This window comes from Lolium perenne, chromosome 3 (assembly GCF_019359855.2).
Source record: "Lolium perenne isolate Kyuss_39 chromosome 3, Kyuss_2.0, whole genome shotgun sequence".
NCBI classification, from domain to species: domain Eukaryota; kingdom Viridiplantae; phylum Streptophyta; class Magnoliopsida; order Poales; family Poaceae; genus Lolium; species Lolium perenne.
The window spans coordinates 53317157-53338767 of NC_067246.2; the positions used below are offsets into that span (position 1 = coordinate 53317157).

The 21611-nt window shown below is 43.3% G+C and overlaps 3 protein-coding genes across 3 annotated transcripts; 1 reads left to right on the forward strand and 2 right to left on the reverse strand.

Annotated features, from left to right (window-relative positions):
• Positions 1-410: 410 nt before the first annotated feature.
• LOC127341242 (uncharacterized) lies at positions 411-5344 on the reverse strand. The gene is made up of 3 exons (XM_051367037.1): positions 4707-5344; positions 1649-1921; positions 411-1089 (listed from the first exon to the last, which is right to left on the reverse strand). The coding sequence occupies exons 1-3, from the start codon at positions 5250-5252 to the stop codon at positions 769-771; spliced, it is 1140 nt and encodes a 379-aa protein (XP_051222997.1). The 5' UTR covers positions 5253-5344; the 3' UTR covers positions 411-768.
• Positions 5345-6560: 1216 nt separating this feature from the next.
• LOC127339245 (disease resistance protein RPP13) lies at positions 6561-14938 on the reverse strand. The gene is made up of 5 exons (XM_051365119.2): positions 14435-14938; positions 14340-14348; positions 10959-10977; positions 10376-10586; positions 6561-9231 (listed from the first exon to the last, which is right to left on the reverse strand). The coding sequence occupies exons 1-5, from the start codon at positions 14936-14938 to the stop codon at positions 6852-6854; spliced, it is 3123 nt and encodes a 1040-aa protein (XP_051221079.1). The 3' UTR covers positions 6561-6851.
• A 1905-nt stretch (positions 14939-16843) lies between these two features.
• Positions 16844-21391, forward strand: LOC127341240 (uncharacterized). The gene is made up of 6 exons (XM_051367035.1): positions 16844-17042; positions 17154-17318; positions 17405-17509; positions 17629-17862; positions 17976-18163; positions 20604-21391. The coding sequence occupies exons 1-6, from the start codon at positions 16859-16861 to the stop codon at positions 21156-21158; spliced, it is 1431 nt and encodes a 476-aa protein (XP_051222995.1). The 5' UTR covers positions 16844-16858; the 3' UTR covers positions 21159-21391.
• The last annotated feature ends 220 nt before the right edge of the window (positions 21392-21611 follow it).

A 21611-nucleotide genomic window follows, 5' to 3' on the forward strand; every position in this document is an offset into this window, starting at 1 on the left:
CAAGCTCAAGGATCCGGCTTCTCACTGGTCGTTTCGTTGATTCAGCACGTAGCTTCTTCCCAGTTTGAACAAGTTCATGCACACATACTGAACACAACTTCATGTAATGTGTGGCGTCCCGTTCATGTTTTTACCGATATGATTTCCCTTGGTTTACTTTATGTACAAACAAAGGGGATATTCCCCATAAAATAAATAAAATAAAGCGGATATAGTGTGGCTCAGCTTTGTCAGATACAACACGTTTTAGTGTGACCGTGCTGAGTCAATTAATTCGGAATGTATGGAGCATGTGTATTCATAATGCTGACAACCACATAATTCTTTTTTTACCACTAGTATGTTAAACAGCTGCAGGAATACACCGAAGTAAAACAAAAAAACATGAAAACATTTTTGCAACCTAGGCCTATCAAACCAAAGAACCAAGTGGTGCATAATGCGACAAGAGCATAGTAGTACAGGCGTACAGCACATTGGCTCAAAGCACCTGAAAGTGCGTCGTATCAGCAGTAAAAAAGAGAAGGCCAGCCATGATCCATGCAGCCACTAAATTACACTGGGCTGCCAAGTAAATCATTTGAGGAGCAGCCAAAATTTATTACTTTATCGACACGCTGTGAGACGGCCAAGGTAAAACTGCCTCTCTGAAATTCGGACGCAATCTCTCGTCGCCGCGGAAACACTGATCGCTACACATTGTAAAGTCAGGAGGTAGAGTGAAAAAAATGCACATCACCAAGAAGAAAGGGATTTTAGTTAGCTGCATCAGCTGGCTTTCTCCAGATTCTCAGCTTCTCGCCGCTGCCTCTCCTTAGCCTCCTCACGCAGTCTATCCTCCTCTCGCCTCAACGCTTCGGCTTCCTCCTCCTCGGCCTCCTCTCGCTCCCTGCGTTCATCCTCTGCGTCCTCTCTTTCATCGAGATAATCAAACTCCTTCTCTGCAGCCATAGCCTTTACTATTGGATCCCGCAGCTCAGATATCAAGCCCCCACCCACCTTGTACTCCTGCTCGTCACCGACAAGGAATAGCCGCTGATCAGGTCCTGACGCCATTGGGATGTCAACAGCAAGTAGCTTCATGTCATACTGCAAAGGAATTAGAGTTAGGTTAGAAGACTTGCTGTCATTGGACCGATACTACTACTTATTTACTACTTCCTCATGCAGGATGACATCTTATGTATTATATTATTTCTCTTCATCTATTATATTATTTCTCTTCATCTATATATAATAATACTAAAATCGGTGATTTCTAGATGGCAAGAGAGAGAACACTAAAAAAAACTAGCTGGATACAGTGTCAAGTGTCAACTACCAGTCGACTATACATGTGCTATGACAGCAATTTAAACTTTCTATTACAAACTTCTTTCATTTCTACAGAAGGGCTGACAAGAATCGACATAGCAAGATTGTGCATTGAATTCAAAGAGCGATCAGCAATTTCTCTTATATCAATAAGGAAGAGAGACTGAAACTTGCTTCACTTTAACTCTACTATTGCAATAATTGTTCAAGTTTTCAGTCACTCACTAAAGGTCTAGTGCTTACATCATATTGTGCATGCATAAGTACAAGACAGTTAAATCTAGAGGCAGTACAGTAGAGTTTGCTACGAAATAGAGAAGAACATTTTACATACCTGTCCTTTTTTCTTCTTGACTTCAACACTTACAAGACCCTTTCTTTCTGATCCTTTGATAGGGAAGATAAGAAAGCATCGCTTGCCGCCAACCTTCAATTTGAAGTCCTTTAGTTTAGGGCCTCCACCAGACATAACATATGCTCTAACGTCAGTGCCAGCTAAGGGCGCACCCATGACTTCAAGAATTGCAGCAGATGTATTGAGCTTTGTCATCGCAATCCTGTAAACCTTGTCAGGATTTATGGTGATCCTTGCGCGTGCGTACATACCCTGTGACAAACACAGATAATTGAAATCATTTAATCTCCAAAAAAACCATGACGCCATATGTCAAGCAAAGCTGCACTAGAAAGCTTAAATTGTCAACTACACCCTTTATGATAATACTACAGAGGATAAAACAAAATGTGCTACAAAAAATTAGTACTGAGCTATAATGTGCCACAAGTAAACTAGTTGTTTACATTAGCAAGTTTAAAAAAGTTCACATGCCCCTGGTTCTATACCCTGCCGCTGCATCTCAGCAAACAAGTCTCTTTAATCAAACATCACCTTGGTCACAGAAATCTAAATTATCTCCTGCTGTATTTTATTAATTCTGTTACTTAAAGAGGACCAAATTGGTGTACCGTCCATGCACACCAAGAAATGACATAAAATGAACAAGCGATGTTATTATAAGCATGTCTATCCAGTATTTTGTCTTCGTGATTAACTGCTACTGATATTTTGAAACATGGTACAGACTATTGGTTTGTTACCCTCTATGGTAAAGCATCATGTGCATACTAATTCTCGACGGATATCCACTTGGTGGATTCTGATCGAAAAAATTGCCTGAGGTGAATCATTTAAGAACAAAGAACAAAATAAAAATATGATTCTGGTTCTGGAGCAATCCACAAGGAGTACGTACAGAATCAAAGTAATGGCTGATGGCAGTTCAGGTGTAATCGCATAACAAAAGGAAGATAACCTTAACATTGCTAAGCATGGTATTCTCCTCACATTGTTAGCATGGTATAGTCGCACACAGGCATGTTGGCTAATCATATGATCAACAGACTATTGCTCCGTGTAGAACTGTACTATAAGCATGCCTATCCAGTATTTTGGCTTTGCGATTAACTGGTACTGATATTTTGAAACAGGTTGTAGACTCTGTTTGTTGCCCTACATGGTAAAGCATCATCTCTGAGAGCAGTAGTTATGGGTCCAGGGCAATCAACCACTATCTAAAATCCCAGTAAGTTCTCTAAGAATATCCACCTGGTGAATCATGATCCATCCTGCATTTTATACCTTAGAAAAGTATGTTAATCCTACTACATTTTATTTATGTTAGTCAAAAAGACCCAAATTGCTGTAGTCTCCATGAACACCAAAAGATGAAATAAAAGATGAAATAAATTGAATGAGCAGAGTTATTATAAGCATGCCTATCCAGTCTACGCTTAACTGCTACTCATATTTTGAAACATGGTACAGACTATTGGTTTGTTACCCTATAGGGTAAAGCATCATGTGCATACGAATTCTCGACGGATATCCACTTTGTGGATCCAATCCATCACCCATAGTTGAAAGAAAAAAATGCATGATGTGAATCATTTATTTTAAGAACAAAGAACATATGATTCTGGTTCTGAGGCAATCCAAGGAGTATATACACAATCAAAGTAATTGCTGATGGCAGTTCAGGTGTAATGCTATATCTAAAGGAAGATAATCTTAACATTGCTAGCATGGTATTCTCCTAACGTTGTTAGCATGGTATAGTTCACGCACATGCATTTTAGCCAATCATATGATCAACAAACTATATCGCTCCGTGTAGACCTGAACTAAAAGCATGCCTATCCAGTACTTTGGCTTTGCGATTAAATGGTACCGATATTTTGAAACAGCGTGTAGACTGTGTTTGTTACCCTACATGGTAAAGCATCATCTGTGAGAATAGTAGCTACGGGTCCAGGGCAATCAACCACTCTCTTAAAACCCAGTAGCAGTTCTCTATGGATATCCACCTGGCAAATCATGATCCACCCTCTATGGTTCAATGCAACTTGTATGAGACAAAACATTTACTATATGAACCATAGACATTGGATTTGGTTCTTAAGCAATCCAAGGAGTAAGTACAGAATCAATGTAATGGCTGGTGGAAACTCAGATGTAAAGATATATCTTAAGGAAGACAATCTTCATACTGACAGCACGGTAATCTAGTACGATCTCCGCACTGTTAGCTTGGCACAGGTCACACGTAGGCATGTTGACAATTTATACGATCAACAAAATACATTGCTTAGTGCGGATCCTTCAGGGTGAAGTACTGAAATCTGGTTTCTTGTAGGAACAGTGTGACAATTATGGAAACATCCCAGATACACCACAGTGCCAAAGGGAAAAATACATGGCATTGCCCACCTAGAATAATAGTGAAGGTTACCTAGAATACTTCATCAAGCTAGTTGCAGGTTCAGGGTAGTTGTTACAGGTCCAGGGCAATCAACCACTATCTAAAAACCCAGTGGCAGTTCTCATAATTGATATCCACTTGGTGAATCATGATCCATCCTCTACAGTTCAATGCAAATTGTATGAGACAAAGCCTTTACTGTATGAACAATTTGACAGTGAATTTGGTTCTTCAGCAATCCGAGGTGTAAGTACAGAATCAAAGTAATGGCTGGTGGCGGTGTAGATGCAATGGTATGATCTCAAAAGTGTTATCATGACACAGCCACACAGGTCACAACTCACACGCATGCAAGTCAGCCGTTCATATGATCAACAAATTATGTTGCATAGTGCAGACCCCGTCAGGGTGAAGCGTGTGGTTTCTTTTGGGAACAGTGCAGCATTTCTGGGAGCATGTCATATACACCGCAGTTTGAAAGGAAAAAACATGGGCATTGCAATTTCTACGAACTGAGCCACCTTAATAAACCGTATTGAAGGTTACGAAGAAATACTTCATCAAGCTAGATCATGATCTCTTCACCATATGTGCAACATACATAGCCGAGAGGAGAAGTGGAGAGCAACTCACAGCGAAGGCGACCATGGCGGTGGCGAGGGCGAGGAATCCGTACTTGGCCATGCCCTCGGAGAGGCCGACGAAGGTGCTGGCGATGCCGAACATGACCCGCCAGAGCGCGATGCAGACGACGACCCCGCCCGCGCCGACGAGCAGCATGTAGTTGCGGCGCCAGAAGGCCTCCACCTGCAGCCCCACGGCCTCCCGGTAGCGCGCGGCGGCGTTCTTGGCGGCCACCACCGGCCGGTTCAGCCCCTGCCCGAGCGGCACCGGCTTCGTGGAGCGACCGGCGCCGCCGCTCGCGAACTGCCTGGCCCCGCCGATGAGACGCTGCATCGCCTTGTGGTGCTGCGGGGCGAGGAGGGTGGGCCGGGGCAGCCTCGCCTCGGGACGCGCGGTGGTGAAGAAGCGGGAGGGGGAAGGGAAGTGGCGGGGGATTGGAGTGGGGGGAGGGCGGCGGGCGGCGGCCGGGGAGGGAGAGGTGGAGGGGCGGAGGAGGAGGTGGCGGTGGAGGGTGTGGAGGCCTCGCCGCGAGGAGGAGAGCGCGGCGGCCGCCATGGGGATCGAGATCGGGCTCGCAGTCGCCGGCTTGGGAAGGAAGGATGCTGGTTTAGACTCGACTCGAGAGCGGCTTGGACTAGACAGACAGACTTGGCTTTCCCTTGTTTGTTCAGACCATTTTTGCACCTTTCTTGCTTGTGCTTTGAATTTCAGTGGATTTTACATTTGCTATGGGATGTGCTGCAAAGGATTTCTTAGCAAAAATTTATACCAAATCCAATCCTGCAAACCAAACAACCATCATAGGAAAAATTTCAAAGAATTTGAATCATCCAAATTTCTTCGACAATCCTTCAAATCAAAGATGCCCTGACCTGTCGATATTGTAGTAATAGATTTTTTTAACCATTTCATGTTCGATTCTATAGCATGATTGCGCTCCAAATTTCATTTTTTTCTAGGGTTTGGAATATTCGAGCTATTTTCACTATAACATGGTCGGACCGACATGGCGCTTATATTCACCGAGTTAGATGGCTAATTGCCTCTGAATCAGTCTTCATGGCCCATAATTGCTGCAGAGAAGAAAAAAATCATAGCGAAAATTATTTTTGTAACGCTTTAGTTCCAGCGGTCAGTTATCTGTCGCGAAATATGTATCATGATGCTTACAGATTGCGATGCGATAGGTCAAATGGCGCCGCACAAATGCATCGTGGTACGTGCTACCTGCCTTCCATGTTATAGAACGTTTTTGGCAAACTGGTTTTGTTTACCAAAACATTTTACACTACGGAACAGAGGTAATACTATCCTAAGCCAACAATAACTGTTATGATATGTGTGACCAAGCACACTATCTGTTTATGATTCGTGCCTACCATGGTAGGTAGAAAATATTCCTTTCTCTCTTCTATTTTTATCTGAATCTCAAAACATAATAGACGGTGACGAAAACACCCACACCCATGCGTAGGTGTACAAAATTCACTCCTCCTACTTTCTCCCTCCGCGAATAAGTGTAAATCTGGATTTATCCTAAGTCAAACTCATTAAAATTTGACCAACTTTATTATAAGCAAAAATAGAAGCATTTGTGACACTAAACTAGTATCACTAGATCCATATTGAAATATAGTTTCATACTATACCAATTTGAGTTCATATATGTTGATATTATTTTTTATAAAATTGGTCAAATTTATAAAAGCTTGATTTTGGATAAAACTAGATGTGCTTATTCGTGGATAGAGGGAGTATGATCTTTGCCGAGACCTGTCTTTTGCCTGGCAATTTAATATCCACACTTTGTTGAACACTGTAAATCACACAGGGGCGTAACACAGGAAGCCCGGCTTCAAGTGGTAAAGGAATACGGCATTTCATTTTAATCACACAATAGCATTACATATACAAAACGATTTACAATGGGGTATTATGCATGTATGTAGGACAACCGACAACATCTAATCAAACACCAAAGTAGGAGTATATAATTTGCCTCACGTGATTTAAGGGACCTCTACATGCGCACACACAAATATAAACACACTCAAACGAAAACTTAACTATGGTGTTCACTCGAAACGTACGAATTAAAGTTACACGTACACCTTTACACAGCCTCAAGAGCATGCATGTTGAGAACCAAGAGTTCTAGTTGTGGAACATGTTTTCAGCCATCAGACCTGCCCTCCACCTTCCGCCTCGCTGCATCACGTCAGTTATGTCCTCGCTCTTCGTTTTTAGGGCCACGCGGTTGATCTTCTTCCTGAAGGCAGGATTTGCAGGCTCAACCATGATTGAATCCGCAGGAGGCATGTTGTAGACCACAACTTCCTTGAGATCTTCCATCAAACCTCTTAAGCCTGCTTCCCCTTCTTTCCCTTCAAGCTTGATCTTCATCTTGGAGCAACCAGACAGAACAATCCTTCTAATCTTTGGGATGGACCTGGGCCTTATTGTCCACTCTTCTACTTTTGTCAGGTTTGTCATCACCAGGCTTGTCACATTGTTGAATCCATTGTTAGAGAGCAAGAGCTTCTTCCCGCTGTAGGAGTCGTCAGACAAGACAAGCTCCATGAGGCTTGGGAGCTCACCTATCTTGTCGATGAACATCTGGTCCACCATGGATAGCTTGAGCACGAGCCTTGTGACATTGGGCAGTGTGTACTGGTCCTCCGTGCCGACGCCTGATGTGTCGATCTTCCCAGTCAGCTCTAGGATCTGCAGGCGGCGGAGTGTGAACTTCGTGAACAGTTTGAAAGGTATGTCATCCCCAGCAAGGTGCATGTACATGAGTGACTCCAGCTTCTTCAAGACGTCTTGAAGTGCTTTCCAATGCTGCTCACCCAAACCTGACATCTGCAAGGAGCGAAGATACACCATGTTGTGTAAAGGTTTGATGTTGTTGCTTGATGGATCAGAGCAGACTAGGCCTGTAAGTGTTTGCATGTTGTTGAGCACCCCGGCTGACTTGGGCAATTCCAGCCTGTTGGCAACAACGTGTCGCAGCGTTGGGATCTCCCAGAATGCTTTTGTCACCTTCTTCACTTCGGTCCTCTTTATGTCAAGTGTCTGAAGGTTGATGAGACGTGCAACCGAAGAAGGGAGCTCGACAAGGGACCGGCTCCGGAGGCCTAGGTATCTTACATGGATCATGTCCCCGATTGCACGAGGCACCTTTTTTATCCTTAACCCCCGGAGATCGATTACACGGAGGAACTTCGATGCCGGGAGAAAATGGAGAGTGTGGTTGCGTAGATCACTGTTGTTGCCTTGGTTCTTCAATGGGCCATGCGCTCTTACTATGGCTGCCTCCATGTTGCTCGATCTCTCCTCGGCAAAATCACCCAAGATGGACCTCATCTTAGGGAACGAGGTGCCTATGGGTATATACGACTTCATGTAGTTCTGGAGGTATAGGCGGCGAACGGAACCAGGTGCGAGGAGGTCAGCACTGTCATGTACCTCGAGGAAACTTGCCTCCTGTGCTTCTGCCTGTGCAAAAGCATGGAGACGGTCATGGATGGCAACAAGCCAAACGCCACCACTCAGGTCCCTCTTCACCAGGTGGATCATCCCCCTCGAGATCAGTTCCTTGAGGTAGTTTTGACCAATGTCCTCCATGGTCTTCCCCTTCTTCGGCTTCAGAAACCCCTCTGCGGCCCATAGCCGCACGAGACGCCTAGCGTTGTAGATCAGATTCTCTGGCATCCCTGCAAAATACAGGAAGCAGGACTTGAGCCGGCTCGGGAGATCGTCAAAGCTTAGAGCCAAGATCCTCTTCACTTGCTTTGGCTCATCGCTAGACTTGAGCTTCTTCAGGACCTTGTCCCACTCTGATATGCTCTTTGTCCGAAGAAGCCCGGCAAGCACCACGATCGCCAGGGGAAGTCCACGTGTTATCTGGAGCATGTCCTCACAAGCCTTGTCCATCAGCTGCTCGGATTGTGAGATCCTGCTACCAAAGATCTTCTCCTGGAACTGGTCGTCGACCCCAAAGACTCTGCGCTGAAACATCTTTTTGCTATCTTCTTCTTTGAGATTGTGTATCTTGAGTGGACGAACTTTCGGATTAGTGTATGCAGCTTCTTTGTCCTCGAGGCGAGTGATGATCATAATTCTGCTCCCTTTCTTGTTCTGCGGTAGGCTTTGGAGAATGGAGTTCCAGTTGGTGAAATTGACGAGGCCATCAATCATCACCAGGTAGCGTTTATCCACCAGGTACAATGAGAGGGCCTCATGAACTTTTTCTGTGACTGAAGAGTGGTCATCGGTCTCCGGGCACACACGCTTGTAGATGAAGTACAAGATGTCATCATCTCTGATTTGTGGTGGGACATTGATCCAAGCCCGTACATCAAACTCCTTCCTAATGATAGGACTGTCATACACTTCCCATGCAAGTGTAGATTTCCCAATGCCGCTCTCCCCAACAACTGAAATGACAGATCTGCTAGTGTCACCTTCCAGAAGACGTTCTTTCAGGGTTACACGTTCAGCTTCAAAGCCAACCACTTCGGTCACCTCATCCCTGCATATATTGATTGACCAAAGGGAAGAACATTTAGGCAAAAGTATGGTTTGCAAGTATTTGTAAGTGAGATGCTAACACAAACACAAGATCTTTACAATTAAATAACAAACACTATGTCCCAACTTTCTAAATAGTTTCACTTCTTTCAAAAGGATAGTTTGATTAACTAATACAAATGTGATAGGTATTTTCTATTACTGACCAAATGTATCTCTTTATTTCAAAAAATCAAAAAGTGTTTCCGGAAGTTTCAAAAAAGAAATCCTGGTTGTGCTACGGATTGGAAAAGGTAGGTTACTTATGTTGTGTATATGGCAAAAATATAAGAAGGGAGAGCTAAGCAAAAAACACCATTTATATACTCTACATATTACAGAGTATTATTTTTGTAGATGCACCAGATATGCAAGATTATGCATGAATCTTAGCAGCTGCACATAACGTTCAGTCATCTACATGTGCGTATTTATAAAGATTTTGGGCAGCACAGTCGTATAAAACAGTCAAACTCATTGGTTAAAAACATAACACGTCCCTTAAGCCCCAGCTTACCAAGATCCCCTAAACCTGAACAATGAACATTTAGAAGCATATAGTCGTGTTTGCTTCAAAAGATTTCTTGGCTCTACACTCACATCAAACACCCATTGTTTGATAAAATTTCAGGAGCACCATACAGACACTACTTGCAGATATAAAAGAAATCCAGAAGACCTCTGCAAGCAGAGCAACACCCAAAATGGCAGCAACCACTGCCACAGGGACAAAGAAATGGCTGAAACGCCAAAGATATCTAGCGCTTCACAGTTTCAGCAAGAGGAAAGACAGCGAATCGAAGTTTCCGCGCTTCCAGTGCCGCATATATGATGAATTGAACTCAAAACCACCTCAACCTGCTCCACCCCAACTCGCATTACGCAAATCCCTATCTCCTTACGCCCCAGTCTCTAAGAACACCAATCGGCCATGGCCGCACTCGCCACCACCAATGCCCAAGAGATTCGCGACCACCAACACCCAAACCACTCAGTCCACTCGCACCTCGAAGCCGACTACTGAAACCCCACCAGAACCCCCGCCAAAACATGGGGAAACCCAGAATGAATCGCGCCCAAATCAGGGCGGCTAAGGTATCCCTCACCTCGCTCGAACGCTGGGAGCCGGCGGGATGGACCGGCGGTCGTGTGCTAGAGTCGCTGCCGCTGCCGCGAGTTTGAGCCATGCGGCCTCTGCGTGCGACGGCAGGGGGAACCTGAGAGCGACGGAGCCGAGCAAGGACGGTTTTGTGCGGGTGGGAGTGTTGCACGGCGCGTGATGCGGTTTTACGTGGCAGAAAGAACACGTGTCTATATCTAAGAGATTTTAAGTCTCTGTTACCCCAGAAAAGTGCAATTGCAGTTTTAAAAAATGTAACTCGTATCAATTGTATTTTTCTAGTAGAAAATTACAACTAAAGTGCATTTTTATGGATGATTGAGACTTAAGAAATTCTAAGTTAAGTGAGACATGGCAAATTTTGTTTAGAAGTGTGTTGTATTGTGTTTAAGAAAACCTATGATTTAATTTTTTATGTTCTATAAAATATGTTATATTTATGCGTATTCTCGAAAATTTTATGCATGAAATTTAACAGAAAATCAAATATAAGCCCAGGGCTACAGGGTGGCTGCGTTTTCAGAATTGAAAAATAGGTTTTGAAACATAATAAATGCTGAAAAGCATACACGGATAGACAGATGTATACTGCAAGCATGTATATTTTCAATAATATATACATTATCCCTTGTGTTACACAACAATGCCAAAAAAAATCAGTTCTGGGTCCAAAATGTGTACTGTTCACTTTATTAGAATCATAGTTTTTTTTTTGTTTTTTTGTACTCTACAAGATGAAGTATTTTTATATTTAAAGTTTACACACTCGTACGAAATTTATGTATACACGAACAATATTCAATTTTTTGAACACTTTGAAATAATTATTCATATTAATTTAGAGCCCAAAGTTCCAAATCTCCAAAACTTAACAACCTTCTATATATGTGTATTTAATATTTATGGAGCTCTTTTGAAGCGATCATTTTGTGTGTGGATCAAGAGAGCTCGAGCTCATTTTGTGGTTATCGATGTGTTTAAAAGTCTCAAATAGTGCATAAACACATCTCATATATACATATTTGAAAAGGTAAGATGTTGAAGCATTTTGTTTGGTTCATCCACTTTAGTTTGTATCTAGTCTATTTTTATGTATAGGTTCACTCACTTTGGTTTGTATCTAGTCTCTTTCAAAAGTACCTAAAACATCTTACATTGATACACAGAGGGAGTAGATGGCAACTACAAGAATAGGGAGCTACACATCATCCTTATGAGCTCTAAAAGTTATGATTTTTTTTCCACATACCATAAATATGCAAAAAAAAATTGCGCCAATCTGTGTAGACGCATAATACTCAACAGTCCACTTGTGTAAATTTCCGGATAAAATGGAAGCAATAGAAAATAGTTATTTTTGTGTACCTTATGAGAGACTCTCACTTTCAGGCTATCCAAGGGGAAATGCTATTTCAATACCCTTATCAAGCAAACATGTTTTTAAAGAAATATTTTATTGTAATTTGGCCTCTGCATCATGAACGGAACATAAAATTTGCCAACTCTATTTAGTAACATGTCAAGACCTTGATCGTAATAATTCTTCATTTTGATTAAAAATATTATGTATTTTTACCACACTAATAATGTAAAATGTTATTGGATCATTGACATGGCTAGAGATTGTACTCATTCGCTACTTTGGGCAACCCATGCAACAAAAATGTGTCAATTGGTACAACAACATTCTAAAACAAGTACAAACATGCACTGTGTGTTCTTAGATGTAATTTGGCAACAAAATAAGATCAAGTGGCACAACTTAAATGAATTCTTCATGGTGTAGAATTACGCGGCTACATGCCCACATGCGGCCATCGAGGAACCACTTTTAGTTCTTCTCCTTTCTTATTTCACCCTCAAAAACATTGAAATTGATCAAGTCATAAATGGGTTCTTATTTGTAGAGCTGAAGAACAAATAGTAGTATGGCGACACATCATGTTTTTGTTTATGGAAGCTTATGGAACATAACCTAGGAAGGCCGATGAGCTGAATATTTTACTTTGTGTCTCTGAGCAATTATCCTGGTGGAAGATAAGTTTTGTATATTGTAGATTGTTATATTTTGGTGTAGGTGGGAAAAATCTAACTAATAAGGCCCATGAGCTGAATATTTTACGTTGTGTCTCTAAGAAATTATCCTCGTGGAAGATAAGTTTCGTATATTGTAGATTGTTATATTTTGGTGTAGGTGGGAAAAATCTAACTAATACCACTACTTTTTCGGATAGTAATACCACTTCGCTACTTGGGTATTCCAATCCACCATGAAATGGTTTTGAACATGGAAAGAACATGTGTCGAGGAAAGGCTTAAAAAGAAACTAAGTGATTTAAAAGGAAGCACTTGTTGTCCATGAGTTCTTGACTTCTCCTAATCAACTCTATTGTATATGATGTTTTTTCCATGATCTCACATCGAGTATTTAGTAGGATGAATTACTTGCGAACCAATTTTTCTTGGACAAATGTTCACATCAAAAGAGGTATCAACCAGCACAATGGATTGTCTTGGATACGCACGGATTAGGGATTTGGATCCCTTACTAAGATTATCTTCTAACTAGGCAAATGGTTGTTTAAAATTGACGAGGATGGAATATGGCATGATTTGTACAAAAAAAATGGGATCCAGGAACCTCTCACAAGTAAAATGGAAACCAGTGGACTCTTAGCTTTGGGCAGGTCTATTGGAGGTCATGAAGCAACATATTTTTCTGTCCCTTTGGTGCCTCATCAGTAAAAACTAAAGAAGATTCTTGCAGGGTAAGTGGATGGGAAACACACAACTCATGACCAATGTCCAAGATTCCCTATAGAGTAAAAAAAAATTGTATTTGTTTCCTTCCTCAAAAATGTTTTTTTTCCAGTTTTTTGTACAAAAAAGTACAAAACTTTACTCTTCGTTGAAGTACCTAATTAAGTTTGCCGCAGCACATAGGCTCTAATATATGTTGATCGTTACATTTGTTTAGTCTTGCGCACACGACACATCAATATATACTAGTATGCGGTTAAACTCTTCAGCGATTATCTAGGTTCAGTATGATGACGATGAATTAGTAATAATAGTAAATACTTTTTCCGATCAGTAATAAGTGTTGAAGTTTTAGTATAAATTTATAATTTGAACTAAAGCACCGATATTTATTATGGATGAGAGGGACTACTATAAAGGAAAAGTGTGAGAGAGAGTACGTGCGCTTTGCACACCCACTTTTTGACTTTTTCTTTCTCATATCTCTCAAATTATATAATATTTTGATTTGATTTTTTCAAGTCGCTATAAAATAACGAATTTAATGGGGAAAATAGTTAGGAATTTATTGTGCAATTTAAAATTTGAAATTATTTAAAATTCAAAATAAATTCTTGGAATATATGTATACGTAATGACATGAAAAAAACTCTAAATTATTTTTCCCATATTCTAGTTGTTATATTTAAGTGATCTGCAAAATTTTAAGTTAAAAAATTATATGGTATGGGAGATAGTTTTAAATAGTGTGCTATCTTTCGCTATAGCATCGCTATAGTGGATTCACAACACTTCCGCTAAAGATAAGCACTTTTAGTGCTAAATAGATTCTCTCGCTGATATCTCGCTAAATCGCGCTAAAACGCTAAATATGGCTAAAAATAGCGCTATTTATTCGCTAAGCCTAAATATTTTAAGATTTAAATGTAAAAGTTAGGCCTACTTATGTAATATGCATTTATGTACTAATTTTATTATTGCAATCATCATAATTTTTGAGTACAAGTTTGTATTATTGAATTTCATGCCATATTTATTGATCATATGAATGTTTTATGCCTATTTTTTTAAAAAAGTTTTCTTGTTTTGTAGAAAAACGCTTAGCTCTATAGTTTCGCTATAGCTTCCTTAGCGGCAAGAAATTCTCACAGCTAAGAAGCATAGCCTCCTATTTTAAATTTTGCTAAAACCTTGTATATCTAAAAGAAAAAAGATAAGTCAGTTTAATAAGTTCTTAAGATATGACAGCGAATGAAGGAGCCAGAGAGATGGGGAGAGATAATACGTACGCGTACCATGCGTCGACGGTGTTGATGGTGTTGTGCGCCGCCGACGAGGAAGCGCCGTGGGGCGCGGGGCGCAGCTTCCTGATCTTGTACTTATCGACGTTGTCGGAGATCTCCTTGAGCCTGTCCTTGATGCCGTTCATCCGGCCCCTTAGGTCATGGCGGACGGAGACCTGGGTGGTGCAGGAGGCGGCGAGGGCGAGGTACCTCCTCCAGGCGGGGGCTCCTCGCTGCAGCGTGTCGAGGTCGAGGCGGCGGAGGAAGTCGTCGAGGACGTCCTCCACCTCGTGCGCGACGTCGCGGGTCTGGCGGACCCAGAGGCCGACGTACTGGTTGGCGCCCTCCCGGCGCTCCTGGTCGGCGTCCTGGATGAACGTCTGCAGCCACTCCAGCTTGTCCCGGAGCAGCCGGATGTCGTCGCCCACGCCGCTCAGCAGCGCCGCCTCCTTCACGGCCAGCTCCCCCAGACGGTTCAGCACGAAGGTGATCGATGCGGACGCCATGCTCGATAATCTCGATCTCTCTCTTCTGGTGATTAAGCACTATCTTTCTCCTCTTGTTTGTAGTTAAACGACGTATGCTTCCGTATATATACACACAAAGTAAGAAGGCTAGCTACTGGACCGATTCAGAGAGGTTGAGCCGGCCGGATGGGGCGCTCGTCAAAAAGTCAAAACTGATCGTGCTTGGAATTAGGGGGGGAATTAATAATACACCATGGCACATGCTTAATTAGTGCTTGTGTGCATACTGCATACACACACATGCAAGTATACTATGCATCACAAGTTAGGTTCCGTCGAGAAAGATATGACGTAAGTTGCATATGGAAGTTGATGGTCAAGAAAACTACGGTGGCTTAATCTGCGAGCCAGCCCTTGCCTCACTGCGCAAGCTAGCTAGCCATGTTCAGCCAGTAGTAGCTTAGTAAGTAGAATGCATGCATGATGCATGTATTCCAGCTCATTGCTTATGTGTATATGGTGCACCCTTGATCGATTCATCCATGCCGCCGTTTACTTCAGATAAACAATACGACTGAACATACACGGTGAGTGAGTCGTCAATATCGAGCTTTATTGATTAAATATTACATTGTCAATTAACATCGAAATAATACATTGAGCAACAATGTCTCGAATATAATGGTTACCAATGTGTTTGTTCTCTCATAAAGTATTTGATCCAACGGTCAGGCCGGGCCTGCAAATACGTGTTTATCGAAAATCGGGCCAGGCTTGGGCCTGAATTCTTGGCCCAATGGTTGGGCTGGGCTGGCTCAGGCCCAGACTTTTAACTTCGGTTTTTTGGCCTAGCCCGAAAAATACCCAGGTTGAGTGTCAAATAGGAGCTCCCCAACGGCAATTCCTATTCATCACCCGCGGGTGATGGTTACCAACCATCGCCTGCGGGGAGTTTTTGGGCCGCAACCCATTAACATGTAGGGAGCCTGTAGATCTCGGTTTTTCCAGTTTTTGCCGAGTTTTTTCTTGTTTTTCTTGGGTTTCTTTCGGTTTTTCTTCGATTTTTCGATTTTTTATTTTTTTTATTTTTTAACAAATTTTAAAGTGGAGCAAATTTTAAAGTTAAGCAAATTTCAAATTCAAAATTTCAAAGTAAGCAAAATTTTAATCTTAGCAAATTTCAAATCTGGGCAATTTTTAAATCTAAGCAAATTTCGAACCTGGGTAAATTTGAAATCCAAGCAAATTTTCGAATCTGCAAAATTTTGAAATAACCGAACTAATAGGCCAGGTCCATAACCATCGCTAAGGGGTGATGGTTAGCACCGCCCCTCCCCAACCCAATGAATCTAACGTGTGCCTGACGCTCGAGCGGAGGATACTGAAAAGAGAGTGAACTTTTAGAGCAGGTGCTTGGTGAGCACCCGTATCCACACCATGTATACTGCATTAAGATCCGTGCTATTTTTTTCCCCTCTCAAACAATTTCTCATTTTTATATCTCTCGCACCACATATTTTTTGAAGTCAAAAACTTGCAGATCACTTAAACATAACAATTGGAATGTGGGAAAAATATTTTGGATTTTGTATGTCATTATCTATATATGTATCTCAAGATTTTTTTGAATTTTAAAAAAAATTAAATTTAAATCTGCACAAAAAAATTCTGAACTATTTTTCCTCCATTCTATTTGTTGTTTTTGAGTGATTTACAAAAAATCTAATCGAAATATTGTATAATTTGAGAGATAGAAAAAAGAAAAAGACAAAAAAAAAGAGAAGGTGCGAGGAGCGCACCTGCTCCACCACACTTTTCCCTACTGAAAAGGGCTGGGCCCAAGGCCCAGCTACCTTTGCACTCCGTTCCCCACACCTCGAAATATATAACTAGAAAAAAAGATCTCCGTTCTCGCAAGAGTCCCGACCTCGGTGCTGCAGGCCGCCGCTCACCGTGACGATGGCCTCGACGGAGGAGCAAGAATACGGTGGATCAATGGAATATTCATACCACCGTACGCACTACCCCAACGCGTGCACGGATGATGATCATGCCGGCCTCTGTTACCCGGAAGACCCAGCCGATCTCCTTGATCGGCTGGAGATTGCCGAACCCCATGAGCAGCCGGCGCGCATTGTTGCTGGTGCGTGCATCTTTACTCTTCCATGGGAACCCCTTCTTATTGATTCTTGTTTCCAAAAACTCAACTAGGCGTTGATCAATTTATCTATATTGAATGAATGTAACTGCACAGATGTTTCAGATCCTTGTGAAATTGCCTGGCGTGCCTTGGACCTCATGTTCCCACGCGAGGACGACGAGTGGAGCAGCTGGAGCGCGAGGGAGGGTAGTAGTGACGACGACGATGATGTTGACCCTGTACAGATGATAGACGGGGACGAGGAGACGGATTGCCCAGGTATCCAGTTCTCCATCCAGAGTAAATTGCCCTTCACAACCCAATCGATAATTAACCAATCTGTAGGTTTTACATTGATTCTTCAGGGGGAAATGTAGTCGATGACTGTAGCACAGAGGAAGGCGGCGATTACGAAGATGGAGGCGGTGATGAGCAAGTGGTAGATGATGACGAAGAGACAAACTGCCCAGGTAGCTAATGCTCTCATCAGACGATACAGAGATTGTCTTCCAATCTGAAGGAAATAGGGGATGTGTTTATATTGAAGTATTTGACTGCTGACATGACATGTTTTACATTAACTCTTCAGGAAAGCTTTACCCTGAGAGTGAAGCAGAGGAGATAGAACGCAAATGGGCAAAAAGCACCCTCCAACAGTTTATAGAGCACACCAAGATCTGCGACGAGATATTGGCCCTGGGTGATGAGGATGAGACCCCTTTACCTCCTCATCCTATGCAGGTGTTTCCTGACGCAACATCTGCATGTGTTCTTGGGTTAGACTGCCACCACCGTGTTTACAGGACCCATGACACTTCTACCAGTAAGTGCCAATTTGTCATTTGTTCATTCCTAGCAATTAATCTCTGCTGTCGTGATACCTACGTATTTTCTTAGCAATAATAACTTGTTTTTTCTTCACTCCATTGTTCACAGCCCCATCAACTCTTGGGTATCGCAAACCACAAGCTATGCTACAAATATTTTCTTTGCGTTTATCAAGCTTTGAGCCCTCGTATACAACTAGTGTGTACGGGATATTTGCCATTCGGGATAACTTTGACCCGCGCCGGAATTATGTCTTCAACCATTCCAGAGACGATGCTGTCACCGTTCAGAAACAGGTAATTAAGGCTTGTCTTCCTCCGAAAATAATTATGCTTGTTTTGTCTACGAATTGGTTGGCTGCTGAATCACCAAGTTCAACACTTGAGATTTAGGTCAGTTAGCTTCTTTGATTTGTCCCCTTTTGCATGCATCTATTAAAAGCTGTGTGAGGTCAGGTTATTTTATTTCACGGGTCCTATGGATCTGCCCCTTCTTGTTGTTAACACTTAAATTATTATTTTTACATCAAACCATCCTATCGGATCTCAAAACTTATATGATTATACTTTTGTATGCCATGTACATACAAAAACCAATCATCTTATTTACATACTTCAAAACATATATGCATGGGCATTGAGATGGTTAGCAGGATATTAGGGGGCATGGGGTAATTGATCTTGAAATCCCTAGTGGTAATATGATCTGACATCTGATACTCGTAGATGTTGAGCTGTTGACTACATAAAATAGATGCAAGGGAAATATTTTTTTTGAAACTAGGCAAGAGGCTTGCCATTCATTGATATAGGAGAAGAGAATGGCTAGTTTATGAGGGAAACCAGCCGAAAACCGATAAAAACACAACACAACACGCCGGCCCCGAGGCCGCGCACCACACGAGCCGACGGCCTAGCCACCCCAGTGGCCAAGGCCGACACCCTAAAACACCTCAAAACGCAACAAGGCGGAGGCAAAACACGGAGCCGCCGCTCCGACAACCACGCCGGCCCCCAGGGTCGTGCACCACCTAGCCGAAGACAAGCCGAGGACGAAACCGACAACACGAACAACAAACTTGCAGTGAAGGGCCTCCACAGTGATGCCTCCAACGAGGGGAGCGACGTCCGAGAGCGCCACCATCACCGGCATCGGCCGAGGCCGGTGCAGGGTTTTCACCCGGAGCACACCGAAACCGAAGACGTGTTCGCCTGACCGCCGAGTCGAGGAATCCAAACCGCTCGTCGACGCCGACAACCAACTCGCTCCACAGCTCCCTCCGGCCGACGGAGCAACCAAGGCGAGGACCCCAGCAGGCAAAACGACACATGAAAGTGTCGCCCTCGCCCGATCCCACGAGGAATCAGGGTTTCCCCTGGAGCACCCGGGCGGAGGCGCAAGACACCACCACGACAACGCCTCCAAGGAGGTCACGACGCCAAAAAAGGCGCCGCCGCCGTCGGTTCCAGCCGCAGCCAGAACAAGACTTTCGCCCGGCAGAGAGTCGCAACCTCACACCCGCCGCAAAGGGCCGGCCAGACCACCATCACCACCCGGCGCGCCGACTCCGCGCCACAGCCACCACCACCACCAATCCAGAGAGCTCCGCGAGCACGACCGACATCCACCGCACCTCGCGGAGATGAGAGGCAGGGCTGCGCAGCATGCGGCCGACAGAGCACCGCCAAGGAGCACCGTGGGCGCCGCCGGAACGCCACGAAGGAGGGGGCGCCGAACAACACCGAAGCGGAGACTCGAAGACGAACGCCGATGCCCGCAGACTTGAGCTCCCTGGACCAGCCGCCGCGCCGCCCACGCGGCCACCGCGGCCGCCACACAGCCGAGGAACCCGGGGCCGCCGCCCCAGCGCCCATCTCTGCCGGAACGCCGCGCCAAACCAGGGTCGCCACGCCGATCCGGCCGGAGCTCCAATCGCTCGAAAGGGGAGAGGCCCCTGCCCAACGCCGCCCGCGCGAGAGGAGGAGGACCCGCCGCCACCGTCAGCCGCGCGCCCCTCGCCCGGCGGCGTCCTCTGGCGGCGGCGAGAGGAGGTGGAAGGGGAGGAGGGGCGGCGGCTGGGCTAGGGTTTGAGTCGCCCGAGCCGCCCCCCAGGGAGCGATGCAAGGGAAATAGATTTACATTGTAGGCACATGCATGCATGCCTTAATATTGAAACAACTCCCATCTCGAGGGTGAAAAAATTCACCCATATCTCTCATGCATGTACCCGATATGAAGTTATCCACACAGACAGTTCTACTTATAACGACCACATTCCATATATGTTATAGTAGTAGAGCCTACACTTCTAAACATTTAATTGACCTCAACTTTGCTTCAACATGGCAGAATTTTAGTAGACAACTCTATGCATACATCATGTAGTAAAACTTTCATTATGACATGTTGCACTTCCTCTTGTTCCTTCTAGAACAAGTATTGGAATTCTCAAGATGCATAATTTGTGCAATAATCTATTCTGATATGTGATACTCACAAATAATGAGTAGCTGACAAGATATATAATTGTTTAAGGGATATCATTGCATTCAAGTCACATGCATTCTTAGATATTGAAACAAATGTTAAAAAATCCACCCTTGAGATGGAGTGAATTATCACTCAGTAGTTAGTTTCAACATGAGCCTGTATATCTCACTGAGTTTATTCTGTTACACGCTCACCTTTTTGGATGTGGATATTGCTCATCAGTCCTAACAAGATGTTAAATTGTAGGAATCCTTTGTCTTACCTCTTTGTAGCCCATGTCGAGGAATGTATTATGAATTAGATAAGGCATTATTAGAAGTTGATCTTTGGGAAAAGAAGGAAGGGGATGAATCAGCTGACAAGCAGCAAATCTCTGGATATGTTGAGATCGATATCGTTTTCGAACACGATTTCCTGTTTTGTGGACGGATTACTGTTGATAAGTGCAATTTGGACATAACGTACACAATTCTTTCAAGAAGTGTTGAGACTGTAATACAAGTCTATGCAAAGGTTGATCATCCTCATCATGTGAGGTTCACTGCTTTTAGCACTGGATATTGTAAGGATGGAGTCATGCTGTTGGATGACAAACTATTTGGGAGCGAAAAATTATTCCAGCATATCGTTGCTGTGAAAGCAAATGAAGAGTTGGATGTTGTTTTAGAAGTGGACAATTCACTGTTCAAGTGGACTTTTCAGGATGAATATGTCGGCGCTGTTATCTCTCCTAATGACTCGATCTTTGACTATGGCCTGTTTTTCGTGAGAGTGATGTTTGCTCCAAAGGACTCTCAGTGAAGCCGTAGGTAAACAGCAGAATTCTATGGTCTGACTTATATGACATTTCTATGTAGTATATACAACTGGCCATATCGTGAATTATTTTTCCTAGTCCCAGTATTAGTTGACCCAACGAACACTTTATGCTAACCAACTTGGTTTATCGAAATTAGGAACTAGCCTTTGCTATTGCTGCTATTTCGACTAAATTCCTGGGAGCCAAACATGGAAGGACATCTTTGCATACCGAATGCTATTGTAAATTAGCCTCCTAAAATATGTAACGTTGACTTACAAGTTTTAAGTCTCTCATGTTGATTTCCATATGTGGAGCCCGAAATGGAGTATTTCCATATGTGGAGTATTTTGATGTCGATTTAATTTGACGACGCAAGGTCACCACGGACAACGCCGTTTGTTAAGTGATAAAATCTGATACCGTTCATATCTTAGCGTGTTATTCTAGATACT

Coding starts and splice junctions, on each gene's coding strand:
- LOC127341242 (XM_051367037.1), bottom strand. CDS start 5,252: ATGGCGGCCGCCGCGCTCTCCTCCTCGCGGCGAGGCCTCCACACCCTC. Junction 1,922..4,706: donor CCGCCATGGTCGCCTTCGCT/GTGAGTTGCTCT, acceptor TGTTTGTCACAG/GGTATGTACGCACGCGCAAG. Junction 1,090..1,648: donor TCAAGAAGAAAAAAGGACAG/GTATGTAAAATG, acceptor ATTCCTTTGCAG/TATGACATGAAGCTACTTGC.
- LOC127339245 (XM_051365119.2), bottom strand. CDS start 14,938: ATGGCGTCCGCATCGATCACCTTCGTGCTGAACCGTCTGGGGGAGCTG. Junction 9,232..10,375: donor GCTCCCAGCGTTCGAGCGAG/GTGAGGGATACC, acceptor CAATATATGCAG/GGATGAGGTGACCGAAGTGG.
- LOC127341240 (XM_051367035.1), top strand. CDS start 16,859: ATGGCCTCGACGGAGGAGCAAGAATACGGTGGATCAATGGAATATTCA. Junction 17,510..17,628: donor CGAAGAGACAAACTGCCCAG/GTAGCTAATGCT, acceptor TTAACTCTTCAG/GAAAGCTTTACCCTGAGAGT. Junction 18,164..20,603: donor CTGTCACCGTTCAGAAACAG/GTAATTAAGGCT, acceptor GTTAAATTGTAG/GAATCCTTTGTCTTACCTCT.